Source organism: Miniopterus schreibersii, assembly GCF_964146895.1.
Source record: "Miniopterus schreibersii genome assembly, chromosome: 9".
NCBI lineage: Eukaryota > Metazoa > Chordata > Mammalia > Chiroptera > Miniopteridae > Miniopterus > Miniopterus schreibersii.
In genome coordinates this window covers 7086350-7100386 of record NC_138118.1, presented here as the reverse complement: position 1 = coordinate 7100386, position 14037 = coordinate 7086350, and the positions used below count along the sequence as shown (strand labels likewise).

General features: G+C 46.7%; 1 protein-coding gene across 1 annotated transcript; it reads right to left on the bottom strand.

Annotated features, from left to right (window-relative positions):
• Nucleotides 1-403: 403 nt before the first annotated feature.
• Nucleotides 404-4620, bottom strand: LOC308561730 (cationic trypsin-3; the record flags this gene model as incomplete). The annotated part of the gene is made up of 5 exons (XM_081147143.1): nt 404-553; nt 1090-1226; nt 1774-2027; nt 2778-2937; nt 4581-4620. The coding sequence occupies 5 exons, from the start codon at nt 4618-4620 to the stop codon at nt 404-406; spliced, it is 741 nt and encodes a 246-aa protein (XP_081003269.1).
• Between the last annotated feature and the right edge of the window lie 9417 nt (nt 4621-14037).

The following is a 14037-nucleotide window of genomic DNA, read 5'->3' as shown; positions in this document are numbered from 1 at the left end:
AACTAGTCGAGTGACTTCGGAAGTCGATTTCAGCTTTCTGCATTTTAGTGTCACTGTTTGAAATGTGGTGGTAACAGTGACCCCTAACGTTGTTCATCTTTGTATCCTCAGTGTCCTACACGGTCTGGCGTATAGTGGGTGATCGGTGGATTTATTTTGATTAGGTGAATAAATAACCAAATAGCCTTTCAAATCCCACCCTCCTAGAACAGTTCAATTGGACGTCCGCCCTCTTCCTCAGCAGCCAGTTCCAAGAGAAAGTTTCTGAATACCAAAGAAAGACAGTTTTTGGACATAGTTGGTGCAGGACACAATGTTTTTATTTAGGTACTGTTTTGAGGCAGAGGAGGAAGGTGAAGTCGTCTAACGGGGATGGGTCAGGAAGAGGTGACCCATCTCTTGCTTAGTTGGCAGCAATGGTGTCCTGAATCCATTTCACGTAGTTGCAGACCTTGGTGTAGACACCAGGTTTGCCCTTCATAGCACAGCCATAGCCCCAGGAGACAATGCCCTGGAGCTGTCCGTTGCACACCACGGGGCCACCAGAGTCACCCTGAGCAAGAGGGAAAAGCCAGTTAGAACTCTTAGCGGCACCCAGAGGGGATACAGGCTCGAAGGTGTCCCTCTGTTATCCTGAGGCCATCTTCCCAGGCGCTGCTGATCGCCCATGAAGCCCCTTCTCTTCGCCTGGAAATCCAACCCTCTTTCTCCAGACTGCATCCCTCCCCTTCCTCCCCCTCCTCTGTCCTTAGCTGCAGGCCTGTAGGGCCAAGAAGAGGTGAGGCTGGGGGGGGGGAGGCTGCCCAGCTAGCCCTGCTCCTTTCAAGGAGCCTTCTTCTACAGGGCACCTCCCCAGAAGGGCACCTTAGATGTGCTGTCTGCGCACCATCTTCTGTGTATCTTTTTACCCTTAATTCTAACCATTCATATGACAAAAAGAAGAATGACCATCTGTCCCCAGTCTGTCCCTCACACCTCGTGATCGGTCCCAGAGAAAGCCCTTTCATCCTCTGTGTTTCAGGAAGGGTGGAAATTTGGCGGAGATGCACGAGGCAGAGCTGGAAAGAAAAGAGATGCAAAGAAACTAACCTGGCAAGAGTCCTTTCCGCCCTCCAGGAAGCCCAGGCACATCATGTTGTTGGTGATCTGGCCTGGGTAGGCTTTGCGGCAAGCGCTGTCGGAGAGGATGGGGGCGTCCAGGCACTGCAGGAGCTCAGGGTAGTTGGCTGTTGGGTGCAGGAGTGAAAATGGAAGAGGGTTACCCACAGGATTATTAAAAATTTCTATTTCATGATTCCCCGCACCTTCCCTGTACTCCCACTCTTTCATTCAGATTGCCAGAAACTTCTACTTTGGAAGAACAGCTTTCATCTGGAAGGCCTTCCAAAGAGTTTCAATCAACAAGTTCTCTCTGGGACTAGCACCAGTGACCACAGATCTCGAATGTAGAGACTTTATTTCCCAAACCAGTTTATACTTGAGGCAGTCCCACATCCCTTAGTCTCGGTACTTTTCACCTCTTAGTTCCTAGTTTTCTGCAAATCACTACTCACTTCAGTGGAACACCTGGCATCTTCCTCATAGTTCATTTCTGCTGTGTTTTCCAACAAAGGAATCTTCCTCATTTCCATGAATATAATCTAAGACTCCATATGTCCACAGACTCCCCTCCCTGAACCTTGTCTTGAGTGACAGCTAAACTAACTGACCCTCCACATGCCTTTTGCCTCTAGGATTCTCAGACTTGGTGCCTGTGTTTCAGGTGACACTTACTGCCAACGCTCTGGGTGTTGCCCCAGCCAGAGATGAGACACTGGGTACCGACATCGGCGCAAGTTCTTGGCAGAGAGACGGTGGACACTCGAGAGCTGATGGTGGCGGGTGAGCGCAGTTTAATCAGCATGATGTCATTGTCGATGGTGTTGGGATTGTACTTGGGGTGGCGGATGATCTTGGCGGAGTTAATGAATTGCTCGTTGCCCTCAATGACTTCAATGTTGTGTTCTCCCAGACGCACCTGGATTCGGCTGGATTAAAGGATTCAAAGTTCTCTAAGTGTTTAACTTGGCTTCTCCCCTTACCGACCCGCAGTCATGAGTGTAAGCAGACACCATCCCCTTCAGGCATCTGCACACAGTTAATAGTACGCGCAAGGCCGGGCCACCGGATAGGGTGCAGTTCAGGCGTCGTCCAGTAGGTGTCGCTACAGCCACGGCCGACAGCCCGCCAACTTGGCGAGATACGGCCCAGAAATGGGAACCAAATGACACCAATAAAACAGTGGGAGATGAAAAGGGAATTGGTGGCAATTAAATCAGCACCTGCCGTTTCTCCTCTGGCTTGGATGACCAACTATTGTAGAGACGTGGGGCAGCAATAAGATATGACAGGCTATTGAGGGAGCAGAATGAGTTGTGCTTATTTTCAATGTACTGGAAATTTCATGAATTTTATTACCTCCATATGGCATTTTTTTCTGGTTGAGCTATAATGATTAGGACTATTTAATGATGAATGCTCTGAAGCTAGTTCTAAGTATACTTCATCACTCACTATTTCCCCTCCATGTCTCTATTGGGAAGGATATCAGGGAAGCCTGAGGACTTCCACGTGAGAGTCCCCCAAGGCATCATTCAGTATTTGGGGACTAGTGAGGCTCTTAGGGCCTGAATGCTCACCCCTCGGTCGTAGCTCCATAGTTTGCCCTGCTCGTGCTTTGGCAGGGCTGGGGGATGAGTTGATCTTAGAGAACAGGGGTGTGAGTATTGGTTACTTACGACTTGTAGCAGTGAGCAGCGGACACCACCCACTGGTCATTGATGAGGGAGCCACCGCAGAAGTGGTACCCAGCGTTCAGGGACACCTGGTAGGGGACGGAATTCTTTCGGCAGGTGTAGCCCCCGACGATCTTGTCGTCGTCATCAGCGGGGAAAGCAACTGATGGAGAAAAGTTGGAAACTGTCAGTTAAACGGATCCATCTTGGAATTTTGACTCACCACCAAGTTTTTGCAGATTAACCAGAAAAGCTCAGATAATGGTTTCCTGTCCCACATAATCAGAAAATGGTGATATTTAATGTAATTTTATTTTATTTTTTAATTCTCATCTGAGGATATTTTTTTCCATTGCTTTTCAGAGAGAGTGGAAGGGGGAGAGAGAGAGAAACATCGATGTGAGTGAGACACATCGATTGGTTGCCTCCCTAGTGGGGCCGGGGATCGAGCCTGCAACTGAGGTAAGTGCCCTTGGCTGGAATCGAACCCAGGATCCTTCACTCTGTGGGCCAATGCTCTAACCACTGAGCCAAACCGGCTAGGGCAAATGTAATTTTTTAAACATAATTTTTCTATACCTTTGACACATACCCTACTTATACCATGGTAAGTGTCTAATTTTTAATGTATGCTTTACGTTTGATAAATATACTGGTTTTTACATATGTGATGCCCCCCACATACACACAGATAAGAGGCTTTACATAATAAATGTCCTGAACACCACTACCTAAGAATATAAAGAATATTTTTTACATAAAACTGTGCTCAGCAGCCATGCGAATAGGTGTTCAGTAGAGCTTTACAATACCCAGGCTTATGTTTATTTGTGGTGGTTGGTATAGGATAGATATGCCCAGGAGGTAACAGAAAGGAAACTTTTAGAAGCCACCTGAGAATGTTCTGGCTTGGAAGAAAACGGAAATGTTATACTCTTTCCCCCACAAATGCACACACTATTTCTCTTCTCGGTCCTCACCTAAAAGTTTCACAAAATGCTTTCATAGAACATTATGAGGTTTCTGCCTCCAACCTTTCCCCTTATTCCAATTATCTTCCCAACATTTTTCAATTTATTCACATCTACTAAGATTTCTCATGGCTCCAGAAGTCTTCCATCGTATTATATGTGTCCTGTTGTTCAAGTATTTTAAAGTAATTTTGGGAAAGACATTTCCAGGTATACAGACAGCTGGATTGAATTTACACCTGCCCAATTTAGGGAAATTTAGTAGTAAGCTTCAGTAGTCTAAAAGTAGTCATTTCTCCCTCTCTTTTGATGGTTGACTGATGTTTTATTTCACACTGGAGAGATTTCATTAGCAAAGATGTTGTAAAACCCAGCCCATAGCTTTTATTCATGAGAAATAAAATATCTTTGCCTGCTATGATCCCTGCTAAGATGCCCTTTAGTACAGTGGAGACTCAGGCTCTGACCCTCACAGTCTCCGCAAGGAGCACAAGTCATCTGTCCTAGTTATTAACTCCAAACCCTTGGAAAGATCAAAACAACATCTCCTTACTGTTGACTATCCTTTCCTTTTCTCTCTTCTTCATAGATTTTACCTTGAATTTTAGGGCAGGCTCTGCCTCTTTATACCTAATCTACTCCTGTTCAGTGATCTCTTCCCAACAAGTGAGATTTATTTATCTATAGACACAGGTACTATGCACTGTTACCTCAACGTCCTAAACTTCTTGAGTACAGAGATATAATCAGCATTCATTGTTGTCTTCTGGAGTACAGGGTGCAAGTTTAAATACATGCTAGACGCCTACTGATTCGTTTAGAAATAGAGACTCACCAGCAGCTCCGAGGAGAGCAAGGAAGATGAAGGCCTTCATGGTTGCTCACTGGATCTGGGTGAACAATGGTGTGAAGGGTTTCCATCCACTGCTATTTATACCTCCAGGTTGTCATTGACTCCCATGGCTACAGGTGCCAGAAAAGTGATTTCACTGGAAACTCACAAATCCAAATTTAGAATTCAATTCTGTGCCAAACTGAAGATAACTCAGCATCAACCACTTTTCCAGAAGGTTATGGGAATGAAAGTAATGACCCCACCTGGTGGGCACTGTTCCCCATAATAGAAAAGTAAGTTGGGGTAAGGTCACAGAACAGGGCTACAGGTGTCCTGATTCCCAAACAAAAGTCTTAGGTGCTTGGTTGTTCCAACTGGGAACTTTTACCTTGAAGACGACCTTGAATGCTACACACTTGATGTTTAATGAACGCTGACTCTTTCTCAATTATACAGTTTTTCTTGTGGTAACTCTGGTCTTGTATATCCATGCTAACTTTTCATTATGAATAGAAACAGCTTATTCCCCTGAGAATAAAGTATTCTTATTTAAATTACAATAGATCAAAACAGGAGGGTGAAAGAATGATGACTTATATTTATCTAGAAATTATATTAGGACTTTTCTAAATACTTTGCCTATATTAATTTAGTAATTCTCATAAGAACCCTGCAAGATACCTATTATTATCCCCACTTTACAGATGAGTAAACAGAGACACACAAAAGTATAGGGAGCTTGACCAAAACCACCCCACAAGTACATGGTAGAGTCAAGATTCCAACCCGGGAACCTGCCTTCAGAATTTATGCTCTTAACCACTTTCCCAATAAGTTCACCAAACTCTGGAGACCAAGATAATACAGAATTCTTGGCCAAAGATAAGACGATTGAAATTTGGGGAGCACTGTAAACAGGATCTACATACATCAACTTGTCCAACCCTTACCAACAACTTTACAACTATTGCTATAACTTTTATAATTTTGTAGATGAGGAGGGGGAGGCTTAGAGAAGTCTTGTGTTTGGCTGAAAGTTTTATAGCTGTTAAGTGGTCAGCACAAGGTTCAAACTCCAGCAGCCTCATTTTAGGGTTCATGTCTTCTACTGTAATACCATACACATGAGCAAAGAGAACAATCTGAACTCCATCAAATTAAAGGGTGACTCTAGGGAACAAAAAGAGGTCTGAAAAATCCAAGAAATGGGTTCCCGGATCAGGAATCATAATAATGGGGCACAGAAGAAGTATCCAGAACATATGAATCTCAGTGAGAACTAACCTCCAGCTTCTACCCCCACGCACAGCCAGATTCTACATCCACGCGATGCACCCGAATGGCCTACGGGTGCTATTTCTGCGTTAGCAAATCACCCCTCCAGAAGTAGTTCCTGTTTCTCCTACATTTGAAATTCTGCTAATATGAAGATGATTTACTAGAAGAGTTTCTCAACTCTATTGACATTTTGGGCCAGATAATTCTTAGTTGTGGGGAACTGCCCTGCATACTATAGTATATTTATCAGCATCCCTGGCCTCCGGTTACAAGTCACGTTAGCCCCTCCTCCCAAGTGTGACAATCAGATATGTCTCCAGAGACTCCTAAATGTCCCCTAGGACTCCAAATCATCCCCGGAGCTGAGAATGACTGATCTAAGGAGAAAACAGGGGCAAAGTAGCTTTCCAGGCTATATGGGAAAGTGCCTTTAGCTTCAGGACAATGTAGGCACTCAGGAACTGCTGAATGAATGAATGGTTCACAAGGCAGCCAGTTGCTTTCCATCGGTCCCCAAAATCAGGGAATACTAAGGAGTAAGAGAAGGGCCAGGGCCAGGAAGAGAGGGTCTCCCCGTCCTGTTCAATTGCCTCCCGTTGCTGGCACCTCCACGATGCGGTACTGGGAGTTGTGCGATTCTACATCACCCCTAAAAATGTCTCCTGAGCCTCATCAGACGCCTTGGCCCACGTGGAAACACATGTCAGAGCAGAGCTGTCACAGTGGTTGGCGCATGTGCTGTTGCGTGTTAGAAAGTTCTCTCCTGCGTGTCCCGGGCTTTCTTACTTGGGCCCCTTCTTCCAGAAAGGGAAAGAATGGGGGTTGCCAGGTAAGGGAGTTACTGGGGTTAATTAGAAACTCCCAAGTCAACACCTGGAGGCGAAGGGCCGCGGGCCTGTGGGCCGCAGTGGGGTGACTCAGCCCCCTGGAGCAGCAGTGGGGATGTGGGGCGATGCCAAGAGGTGGGCTCCAGGCTGCAGCTCTCCCCACACGGCTCTCACGCGCGGAGCACCGAGGCCACTCAGCACAGTGCCAGGGATGCCAGTGACATTTTGATGTTTAAATAGACTCTTTCCCCCGAGTCTCTTCTTAAGCAAAGACATTGATATTTCATGTATTGGTGATTTTTATCTAATGCACATGAACATAAACATAGGCAATTTAATAAAATAGCTCTTTAAATAAAACTGGTCATTTGTGCACTATCTAAAGCCATGTTGAAGCTACTAGTGATGCGCACACCAGGCATTAAGCAGGCGGCTGGACCGAATGAGAGTGGGAGAAAATGAAAATCGCTGGCGGTGGCTGTGGCGGTCGCCTGTGCGTGGAAGGGGCTTGGAGCAGGGTAGGTCTGCATATTAGGGGAAAGCGGTTAATATTCGAAGTGCAAGTGACTAGGACAAAGCTCCCTGCTGAAGGGGCCGGGCGAATGCTGAGTCAGCATGAGAGTCTGCGTACATACAAATGCAGGTTTGTCATCGCTGTCGCCTGGGTGAACAAATCTGAAGATGTCCTTGCATGATTGTAAAGGAGCTGGGGCCTACAAGATACCTTTTCCTTCTGCAAGGCCGTGAATCGTTCTGTGACACTGAACCCTGCAGAATTGGGTTGCAAGTTCCCAGACTCAAAAAATACTCTTGCTTGTACTTGACATGTGGAAACTTCCATGCTCGATGCATCATGGAATCCTCATGTCCAGTCGACGCTGAACACACCGCGTTGCAGGTGGGGCCCTTCCTCAGCCCCGCGGGCAAACAGGGCCCTGGGCTGTGTGTGGGGAACGTCCCTGTCCCACTGATGCAGAATACATCGGTACCTACACTTCTTGTCCTAGCTTGAAGCACATGGTGGCCCGGGGCCATGTGTCTGTATTTAATTAATCTGTATTTGTCACCTCTCTTTCCCAGGCACTTTGCTCGGTGGCCTTGGAGGACTATGTAAACTCCTGCCTGAACTGCGGTCTGATTGGGCTCCTGCAAATATATTGACTTTCGTATTGGCAGGAGTGAGTCACCAGCCTCAAAGGCAAGTTTTATGCTCTTTTCCTCCAGGGAATGTGTTTTTCTCTCGCCTTAGCTTCTCCAGCCGAGGTCCTGGTTCATGCATTCCTGTTCTCTGAGGCCCTGCTAGCTCTGAGGCCCTGCTAGCAGGGTAATTTTTAAAATAAGAATTCTGCTCCTTGACAAAAGATGTACTAAGAAACCTACTAAAAAAACCTGAACAGGGCAGGAAAAAAAGGCCACAAAAAACCCAAGGTACAGAGTATCTGCTTGTGTAATAGCCTTGATGCCAACGTGGGTGTTGAAGGTGAATTTGTAATCTTTGCCATATATAGAAAAATCAGTAACTAGAATGTTCTTTCTGGGAAAAGTGAATGCTGGAACCAGACCTGGGTTTCCCTGAGGACCCTGCTCGAGACGGCATTAGTTTGGCAGTCATTCCTACTCTAGCTGCATGCAGTCCTCTCCATGAGATTGTTTGCAGGGGTCAGCAAACTTTCTGGAGAGGGCCAGAGAGTAAATAATTGAGGCTTAGCAGGCAGCACGGTCCCTGTCACAGCTACTCTGGTGTCCTGGCATGAAAGCTGCTGAGGACACCATGTAAATGAGTGAGTGCAGCTGGGTCCCCATGAAACTTCATTCACTGAAACAGACCAAACTTCTCTTTGGGCTACTCTTTGTCACCCTGCTCTAGAAGATAGAGGAGGAACCATTTCATTTATTTATTTATCCTCCCCTGAAGATATTTTTTCCATTGCATTTCGGAGAGAGTGGAAGAGAGAGAGAGAGAAACATCGATGTGAGTGAGACGCATCGATTGGTTGCCTCCTGCATGAGCCCTGACTGGGGCCGGGGATGGAGCCTGCAACTGAGGTACCTGCCCTTGGCTGGAATCGAACCCCAGACCCTTCAGTCAGTGGGCTAACACTCGAACCACTGAGCCAAACCAGCCAGGCCAAAGAGAAACCATTTAAATGCCCCATATCCGGACTTGACATTGAATGGTGGGTCAGCTTCAATAATCAGGCCTGGCTTGAAAGGAAATTAGCAATCTTCGAACAAATATCTCAGAGTTGCCTTTACTTCAAATCATGTTTTAGAGAAAGGGAAAGAAGAGAGGGCCGTGGGGAATTCAGGGCTGGAATACTGGAGTCGCAGGAAACGGTGCCGGGAAACGGAGAGACCGACAGGCAGAAAATTGTATCCGAGTGTGAGGGTCATAAAATTGAAGCGCAGACAACATTTGGGACAAAATATTGTGCATTGGCACGAACAGAATGCTGAGAAATCGCTGGAGCTCATGTTTTGCTTCAACAATAAGCCCCGTCCTGATTGAGACTTCACTCTGAGGTGGGCGGCTGGGGCCTAATTACAACCCTCTGACCATTTATTCTCTCTGAGACCCCTCCCGCCTTCCTGTCCCCACCAGAACTGAGGCCTGGCCCTCAGCTCCCCGCTTCCCTTTGGCCACGAGGAGGAGCTGACTCTTCCCAGATGCGGGGAGCTCTGAGGGAGGGTGGAGAGAACCCTCCAGAGGGGAGGGGGTAAGGGGGAGTCTGGTTTTGTTTACAGCACAGGAGTATGGGGCCGGCCGAGGCTGGAAATCAAGGCTGGAATGTGAGGGGTTAAATACAGTGCTCTGCTCTGCGTTGATCTGCAGGTGTCAGTGTCCCAGCAAACAGCCTGCACCGCCAGGCTAGTGGCATGGGAGCCTGCGTGGCCTTCGGAGGAAGGGGAGTTTGAGGTGGGGACAGTGGAGCCCGCAGGCAGGTGCAGGTGGAGGACATTCCTGGGACAACAGGAAGGCTGGGGCTGGGGCTGGGGCTGGGCCTGGGGCTGGGCCTGGGCCTGGGCTCCCACCTCCACTCAGCCCATCCAGGGGAGCCCGGCTGGCATGGGAGCTGAGGGCTGGGGGAGGTGTGTCCACGCAGTGAGCCTGCCAGGCCATAGGCTTCTTGGGGATCTTGCAGAGATGGCAATAACCTGGGGACATCTACTTGCCAGGCCAAAGGAGACCTAAAGCCCGATGTCCCTCGCTCCAGAGTATAGGAAGAGTTTTATTCCTGCCCCTCTGCTGGGTGACGGTCCTCTGAGTTCTTGGAGCAGGAGAGTTCTGAGCAATGATAGGGAACCCTTCGGGGTCTGATAAAATAGTTCTATCAAAATACCAGCAACAGGCTTCCTTCTAGACACTTTCTCCAAGACAATGACCCGCGGAAGCTAGAATCGGCCAGACACGAGAACACTTGGTACCGAAACGCCTGCAGAAAGGGAAGACAGGCATCCACAACCCAGGTCTGAGGCAGGGCCGCTCACCTTGTTGCCACTCAAGGCTCCTGTATTGTTTGTTTTTAAACTTTTGGTATTTCCCTTGCTTCTTAAAAGCCCCAGAAGTCCACAAAATTCCATCGTATGTCAACTCTAGCTGTGTGTAGAAAGAGGAAGCTTCAGAATATCTATTCTACCCACCTGCCAGAAGTGAAAGTCTAGCTCCCCAAGCTGTTTAACAGGAAAACTGTTAGCCCCTATGTGAAGGTTAATGCTGCTGTTCATCTTAGAATGGTCCATGGGAATCTGCCAAAGACAGACAACTCATTTGCCTTACTGGGAATCCAAGTTTCTTAACTTTCCTTATTATGAGCCACTTTCAAAAGCTGTTGAAAGTTATAAACATTAGCCAGTGCAGGAACACACACTTCAACCTTCTAAACTCAATATTGAATATTTTATGTGACTTTATCTTAAGGCTTGAGAATTCAGGGTCCCCCTGGACCTCCCTCACTCTCCAAGACATCTGCAGCTTTTTCCAAATAACAAAAATAAGGTGCCTTATCATCACATTTGAAAGTTTATAAGTAATACCTGCACATCACAGTATTACATTTAATTTTTGTTAATTGTCATTCATATTACTTTCTATTTACTTAAAGATTAAACATTTGTAATCCATATACTAGAAATAACATACATATTTGAGTGGCTAAATGATATGTCAATAGCTACACAGACCAATAACATGAACTGATGATGATTTTCGCAGATGGGTGACCTGTAGCAGCAGGCTGTCCCATCTGGTTTTGATCTGGGTTTTCATTTGGCAAACCTATGGCATTCGTCTGCCTGCAGGCATGTGATCTCAAGAGTTGATGTGCATATTGACTTCTGTATTTTTATCAGAAAGAAGGGATTTTGTTCAAGGTCAACACTACCAGTAACTAGCAGCCAGCTGAACAGAATGGAAGGGGGATCATGGCCCTTGTCCCCTTGTAGACCCTAGAAACCAGTTTTGAGCACCAGTGCAGAGAGAGACAGGGTCCAAAGAAACTGAAGTCTTCGTGGGACTCTGTGCCCAGGTCACTAAATTTGACAGAATTGGGCACAAGAGCTTTTCTTTCTGTGCCCTTCTCCTGGCCGAGTCTCCAGGGGAGCAGGTGGAAGGAGACAGCTCTTCCAGGCAGAGTTGTGTCCTTGTTGAAGTCACAAAAAGCAGAGGCAATGATGGAGGTCTTGTTTCTAGAATAGAAAGAAGGTTTGACTTTTAAACATCACACATGCCTTTTCCCATGAATACCCATGGGAGTTGTCCAAAGATATGCATGAGTTTAAATATTGGACAACCCCAGATAGGACCAATGTCCAAAACATGCCTCCTGCTCTCATCCAGCCCACTTTCCCCTTTGTTCCAGCTCTTGAGCCACATCCCCACCGGTCCTAGGACTCCCCACCTCTTTGTGGGTGAAGCCATCTTCATGCTAAATTTATTGCATTTTTCTTCCCTCCTTTATTTTGTTGCTGTGATCAAACCCTGGCATTTCCCAGGCTCCCCAGCGCCAGCCCTTCATTCTTTCTTTGGAGGCTTCCCCTTCACAGTTCAACACAGATGGGGCAGAGCATCTATGTCTTTATTTCATCCTGTTCCCTCCCTCACTTCCTTCCTTCTCTCCTTTCTCTTTTTCTTTGAAAAGCTTCACAAATAAGCTGTGTGGTACACTGAGGTACTTGGGACACGGGATGCCCAGTTTTCTAGCCCAGGAAACTTCTAAGGGCATCCCCGGTTAGGGTCATAAAACTTTAAAAAGTGGACAGAGACTTGGACATTATGTATGTCAGCCCATTGTTTTATAGATGAGGAAACTGGACACCACGTGAAGGACAGTATTTAACTGTATTAATACGGATTATACTCTTAACCTCCACAGAGCATCTATTTATATTTCTAGTCTAGGGAAATCTGAGTTTCTCTCAGAATCTGAGCATCATGAGAATGGGGTTATTGTCTTAAGCATGGTTTGCACCAGGTAGCCATTCGATGACTGCCCACAAACCCAGCATGCTGGAAGTTCCAGGGAGGATGGTGGTGGTTTCTGATGTGTTCACTACTGTATATCTAGTGCTTTTTCTGGGTTAGTTTAAAAAAATGAAACACTGGGGGCTGTCTTTGAAGGGGTTTCACCAGGAATTAACAGTTCGTGTTGCCAAACAGTGTGTGTGTGTGTGTGTGCTTATGTGGTGTGTGTGTATGTGAGACACCTCCATGGCAGTCCTGGTTCTCTGGCCTTACCCCTGGTCCTTGATAACTTGGGTTTAGTAAGGGCTTGAGCCTGGCCCATTGGGCACTGAGATCTGAGAACTGTGCCTTGATGACCACTAGGAGGCGCTGTGGCCCCACCAAAACCCCAGAGGTTGGTGGGGGACGGAAGAAAGGAATACTTTTTTTTACTTAATTTTTGGAGGACCCTCCACTGCTTTCCACAGTGGCCGCACCCGTCTGCATGCCCACCAGCAGTGCACGAGGGCTCCCCTTTCCCCACACCCTCGCCAGCACGTGTTGTTTGTTGATTAGTTGATGGAGCCATTCTGACAGGTGTGAAGTGACACCTCATTGTGGTTTTAATTTGCATCTCTGATGAATAGTGACGTGAGCATTTTCTCATATGTCTCTTGGCCATCTGCATGCCCTCTTTGGAGAAGTGTCTATTCAGGTCCTTTGCCCATTTCTTAATTGGGTTGCTTGTCTTCCTCTTGCTGAGTAGTGTGAGTTCTTTGTACACTTTGGAAATTAGCCCCTTAGAAGATGTATCCTTGGCAAATATGTTTTCCCAGACTGTGGGGTTCCTTTGTATTCTGAGGCTGTTTTCTTTTGCTGTGCAGAAGCTTTTTAGTTTGATGTAGCTGCCTTTTGACCCAGTGATCCCACTTCTAGGAATATACCCTAAGAATCCTGAAACACTCATCAGGAAGAATATATGCACCCCTATGTTCATAGCAGCACAGTTTACAATAGCTAAGACCTGGAAACAGCCCAAGTGCCCATCAGTAGATGAGTGGATAAAAAGCTGTGGGACATTCACACCATGGAATACTACGCAGCTGTAAAGAAGGTTCTTGTACCCTTTGGGCCAGTATAGATGGACCTGGAGAGTATTATGCTGAGTGAAATAAGCCAGGCCGAGAAAGACAAACATCACATGATCTGACTTATATGTGGAATCTAAAGAACTTAATAAACTGATGAACGGAATAGAGTCAATGACATGGAAGCATGGATCAGACTGACGAATGTCAGGGAGGGAGGCGGGCAGGTGGGTGGAGGGGGAGAGAGTAACCAAAGAATTTATACGCATATATGCACAACCCAAGGACACGGACAATGGTGGGGAGAGGGACTCGGGAGGGGGATGGGACTGGTGGAAAGGGTCATTGGGGAGAAAAAGGGACATCTGTAATATTTTAAACAAAAATAAAATTAAAAAAAAAAAAAAGGAAAGAAAAAAGGAATAAAGGGGAAGCTGGTTCTCAAAGACGGTGATTTGGCCGTATCTGCAGGCATTTTTAGTTGTCATAGCTGGGGGTGGGCAGTGCTACTGAGATGCAGTGAGTGGAGACCAGGGCTGCTGCTAAACATCCTGTCTGCACAGAACAGCCCCCACAAGGAATAATAACCCAGTGCAATATGTCAGTAGTGCGGAGGCCTGAGTCAACAGGCTAAGCACTGAGTTGTAAACTGTACCAAAAGAGAAGGTGGCCTGTAGACAATCCAAGGACAATCAAATCCCCCAGTTAAATTTTCCCAGTTTAATTTCCACGCTGTTATTCATCTCTACAACCTCCTTATTCCTATCACGTGTGACTTCTAATTCCCAGCAGCCCTCTATTCCCCATATGGCTCTGGCCCCTGG